The sequence below is a fragment of the Procambarus clarkii genome, chromosome 6 (assembly GCF_040958095.1).
Source record: "Procambarus clarkii isolate CNS0578487 chromosome 6, FALCON_Pclarkii_2.0, whole genome shotgun sequence".
In the NCBI taxonomy this organism is placed as follows: domain Eukaryota; kingdom Metazoa; phylum Arthropoda; class Malacostraca; order Decapoda; family Cambaridae; genus Procambarus; species Procambarus clarkii.
In genome coordinates, this window is record NC_091155.1 from 53319313 (window position 1) to 53324447 (window position 5135).

Sequence of the window (5135 nt, forward strand, 5' to 3'; positions counted from 1 at the left end):
TGGATTTACCATCAACAGATGGATCCTCTGAGTCACTACAAGCCTTTAGAGTGGTGCTTAAGTCCTGAATCAAAGCACTTAGCCTTGAACCAAACCAAAACCAATTACCAATTTTGGTAAACCAAAATGAACTGGACTGGTTAATTCAAGTTATTGTAAGACACAAATTACCCAGTGAAATACTGGATGCGTTATGTACCTTATATAACAAATCTTCTCTGACAGTACAGGAGATTACAGAAGGTTTACGCTGTGTTATAGAACGACAAAGAGACAACACAGATAGTAAGTCAACACCTAAACCTTCATTAATCACCCATAGTAAACCCCAGAGTACAAACAGTACTAAAAATAAATCTAAACCAACTACCTCCACCCCAAGATGGAAACAAGGCAGTGTGGGAACATACACAGTGAATTCCTCCAAACCTACAGTTAATGTGTAACCCAAAGCGGTGAATCCCAAAGGTGCTGTAGTATGGAGGACGTGTTTGTTCTGTGATGGAGAACATTCCATGTACAACTGCAATACTTACCTCTGATCGCGCTACACATGTAAAGCGACTCCAGGAGTTGCACACACACACACAGGTGTCTAAGGTCACATAACCCCGACATCTGAGCAACCCAATGCGCACCTGCAATAAGTGCAATAAAACACAAATATTTCATGTCGCACATTTACTTTAATATGTTAATGAGCAATTCTTACAGCTCCTAACTATTTTACGGGTAAATTTATGATATGGAGATATAAGAAGGTGAGCTGGCCAACATAATCTGTGATTCTTTCATACCTTGTTGCTCCACAGACGCCACAGTGTTAGGCGCCATTACAGGGCACCCTGGACTACATGTAGCCATATCCTAGTCTGATTTAGGTAGCATTAATAGCCTAATCAGTTCATAGAAACATCACAGCTAAGGTCTCTCATTCCTTTATATTAACACAGTAGATAACTGTAGTGCTAACCACATTGTAGTTTAATTACCACCATATGCGGTATAATTTATATTCAACATCAGGTAAATGTGTATTGCTTATTATTATCATCACACATTGTGGTATAAGCTCTATAAGTTATCATTTACAGCTTATACCAAAATGATTATCACTATGATGATTATTAGGCAACCCCTCCTCCCCACCTTCACCACCCCACCCTCTCCACTGGCCACAAACATCACAGGAACTATTCATAGGAGTAGTTAACCAGGCACCACTAGAAGAGTTTGTGATTACCAGTGGGGATGAAAAGAAGCTTTTGCTAGAGTAGGATGTGACAAAGGCTATAGATCTGGATGGAATATCGCCATGGATGCTATAGGAAGGAGCAGAAGCACTGTGCCTGCCACTCTCAATGGTGTATAACAAATCACTGGTAACAGGGGATCTGCCAGAAATTTGGAAGATGGCAAATGCAGTCCCGATATACAAGAAGGGAGGATAGACAGGAGGCACTGACCTACAGGCCAGTGTCCCTAACTTGCATACCATGCAAGTTGACGGAGAAGATTCTGCGAAAAAAGCTAGTGGAACATCTGGAGCGAAGGAACTTTATGACACAACATCAACATGGGTTCAGGGATGGCAAGTCATGCCTCACAGGATTAATTGAATTCTGTGATCAGGCAACAAGAATCAGGCAAGAAAGAGAGGGGTGGGCAGACTACATATTTTTGGATTGCCAGAAAGACTTTGACACAGTACCACACCAGAGACTAATGCAAAACACAGGATACTGAATGGGAGATGAAGTCCATCATGAAATGGACACAGAGAAAGATCTAGGAATTGATATTCCACAACAGCTGTCTCCTGAAGTGCACATAAAAAGAATAACTTCTGCGGCATAAGCAAGACTGGCTAACATCAAAACTGCCTTCAGGAACCTGTGCAAGGAATCATTCAGAACCTCGTATACCACACATGTAAGACCAATCCTGTATTATGCAGCCCCAGCATGGAGCCCATACCTTGTCAAGCACTAGACGAAACTGGAAAAAGTTCAGAGGTATGCCACTAGGCTAGTCCCAGAACTAAGAGGCATGAGTTACGAGGAAAGGCTGCGTGAAATGCACCTCACGACAATGGAAGACTGAAGAGTAAAGGGAGGCATGATCACTACCTACAAAATTCTCAGAGGAATTGACAGGGTAGATAAAGATAAACTGTTTAACATGGGTGGTACGTGAACAAGGGGACACAGGTGGAAACAGGTGAGTACCCAAATGAGACACAGGGACGTTAGGAAGAACTTTTTCAGTGTCACAGTAATTAACATATGGAATGCATTAGGCAGTGATGTGGTAGAGGCAAACTTCATACTCGGTTTCAAATGCAGATATGAGAGTCCAGTAGGCTCAGAAATCTGTACACCAGTGTATTGACAGTTGAGAGGTGGGACCAAAGAGTCAGAGCTCAACCCCCACAAACACAACTAGGTGAGTACATCAGTGTTTATTCTGCAGAATAAACACTGAAGGTACTCAGTGAAGGTTTCTCATTCTGTAGAAAACTAATATTTTGTTTTCATAGACCAGGATGAGCATGGTTTCATTATCACACATTTGCCGTCACCTCTCCTGCTTAAACGCTGTCTCATGTTGACTAATACATTGATTCAAGATGTATGGGCTGGGTGGGTGGTTGGGGACCCAGGGTAGAGGGTGATAGGTAGTTAGTGGAGAGGGGGGTGGGAGGCGCGAGAGCCCCTGGCCTGACAGCTGGTGTGAAGCAACAAGTGGGGTGATTGTGATAAGTGCCTTGAGCACGGGTGGCCTCCACCTGTGACAGTCCTAATTCTTGCCTCACCAGTACAAGTGGTGGACGCTCCACACCAGCATCCTAGCTGAAGGGAACGCCTGAGAGGAACCCGGTATATCTTAGTGTGATCCTGGAAGACTGGAGAGAATGGCCCCGAGCTGCCTGTTGATCCTGCTGCTGGTGCCATTAGTTTCTCCCACCCCGCACAACCCCATCTCGGAAAGCTGTAAGTAGCTACCCTCCTGAGTACCAGGTGAATTATTTTAAGAACCTAAACCAGTTACTTTATATAATACAATTACTTCTACAAAGAAATCACACTAACGTGATTTATATATATCAATGAGAAAATCAGTTGGAGAATTGAGGGGTTGAGGGGGTATGCGGCTGGGAGTACCCTGATCCCTGGTTCCAGTCACCTCAGTGCTCCTGGGGGTATGCGGCTGGGAGTACCCTGATCCCTGGTTCCAGTCACCTCAGTGCTCCTGGGGGTATGCGGCTGGGAGTACCCTGATCCCTGGTTCCAGTCACCTCAGTGCTCCTGGGGGTATGCGGCTGGGAGTACCCTGATCCCTGGTTCCAGTCACCTCAGTGCTCCTGGGGGTATGCGGCTGGGAGTACCATGATCCCTGGTTCCAGTCACCTCAGTGCTCCTGGGGGTATGCGGCTGGGAGTACCCTGATCCCTGGTTCCAGTCACCTCAGTGCTCCTGGGGGTATGCGGCTGGGAGTACCCTGATCCCTGGTTCCAGTCACCTCAGTGCTCCTGGGGGTATGCGGCTGGGAGTACCCTGATCCCTGGTTCCAGTCACCTCAGTGCTCCTGGGGGTATGCGGCTGGGAGTACCCTGATCCCTGGTTCCAGTCACCTCAGTGCTCCTGGGGGTATGCGGCTGGGAGTACCCTGATCCCTGGTTCCAGGCACCTCAGTGCTCCTACTGATTTTCTCACAATTACTTTACCCAATTTTAAACCACTCTAACATATCCTTTCTTTACTGCACGAATAGTATTTATTATTATTATAAACTTGAAACATGAAAAATTAGATTTTTTATAGTGAGAGATAATCCTAGGAAATTTCTTCAGCATGTGTTAAGGCCAATGTTGCTTACAGTGGCAGACATCATAAAGTCGTGGGCTCCTCTGGTGTGGCTCCATCCTCAAGAAGTCTTCTTCCCTTCAACTGTTGATTTTCACTTACAGCATGTTGAGGTACGAGACACACTGAGATATGGTACAGTATGGTATGGTGCGCCACAGTAAGACACTAGAGGTCCTCCACACAGTAGTATGCCACTTTATAAACGGTAGGAAGGCGTACCACTGCTCGCCGTACAGTGGTAGGCCTCACAGTCATGTACGCACGAGTAACCCAGGGAAATACAAGTATCCTGCTCAAAACACTATGCATGTTAGTGGCTTTACAAGAATGTAAAAATGCCAATCTTATGGAATCTCATGAACACATTGTCTCTTCTTGTAAATGCAATAATTATTATTATTATTATTATAATAGCTGAACCCGGCCATGTGTTGTTGTGGCTCAGCAACGCATGTTCGTTGCTGAGCCACAACAACCTTCCCCTGTCCACCAGCAACCCGTTCTCGCAAATTCGTAAAGTCAATATTGACTTATTAACTACGTGCATAGGTGATATACTAGACATAATAGATACCCTTAAAAAGATTCATAGAAAACACCGACCTTACCTAACCTTGTTAGTATCTTAAGATAAGCATCTTAATTGCTTCGTAATTACAATTATTACTTAACTTATACCTATTATAGGTTAGGTAATAATTGTAATTACGAAGCAATAAGATGCTTATCTTAAGATACTAACAAGGTAAGGTAAGGTCGGTATTTTCTATGAATCTTTTTAATGGTATCTATTATGTTAAGTATGTCACCTAAGCACATATTTAATAAGTCAATATTGACTTATTAAATTTGCGAGAACGGGTTCCACCAGTCCTTCCCACTTTTACCCCCTCCCCCATTCCCTCGTCCAACCAACCACTCCCTTGTCCGCTCATCCTCCTAACCATTCCTCACTCTCCCGTCCCCTTGACCATTCCCCCCTCCCTGTCCCTTTGACCTCCTCACCATCCCCCACTCCACCGTCCCCCCCCCCCCACCATCCCCCACTCCCCATCCCCTCGTCCTCCTTACCATTTCCCCCTTTTCAAATCATTAAGTGCCGCAGTGAAATGAAATAAAACTGCAAAAGTTGACCAGACCACACACTAGAAAGTGAAGGGACGACGACGTTTCGGTCCGTCCTGGACCATCTTGAGGTTATCTTGAGATGATTTCGGGGCTTTTTTAGTGTCCCCGCGGCCCGGTCCTCCACCAGGCCTCCACCCC

At 45.1% G+C, this 5135-nt stretch overlaps 1 protein-coding gene across 1 annotated transcript in view; it reads left to right on the forward strand.

Moving 5' to 3' along the window:
• Positions 1-2776: 2776 nt before the first annotated feature.
• Positions 2777-5135, forward strand: part of LOC123754084 (uncharacterized) — a 112427-nt gene continuing 110068 nt past the window's right edge. The window contains exons 1-2 of the mRNA XM_045736243.2: positions 2777-2993; positions 3882-3979. Of these exons, the coding sequence (XP_045592199.2) occupies positions 2915-2993; positions 3882-3979 (177 nt within the window). The 5' untranslated portion in view covers positions 2777-2914. The remainder of the gene's footprint in view (positions 2994-3881; positions 3980-5135) is intronic.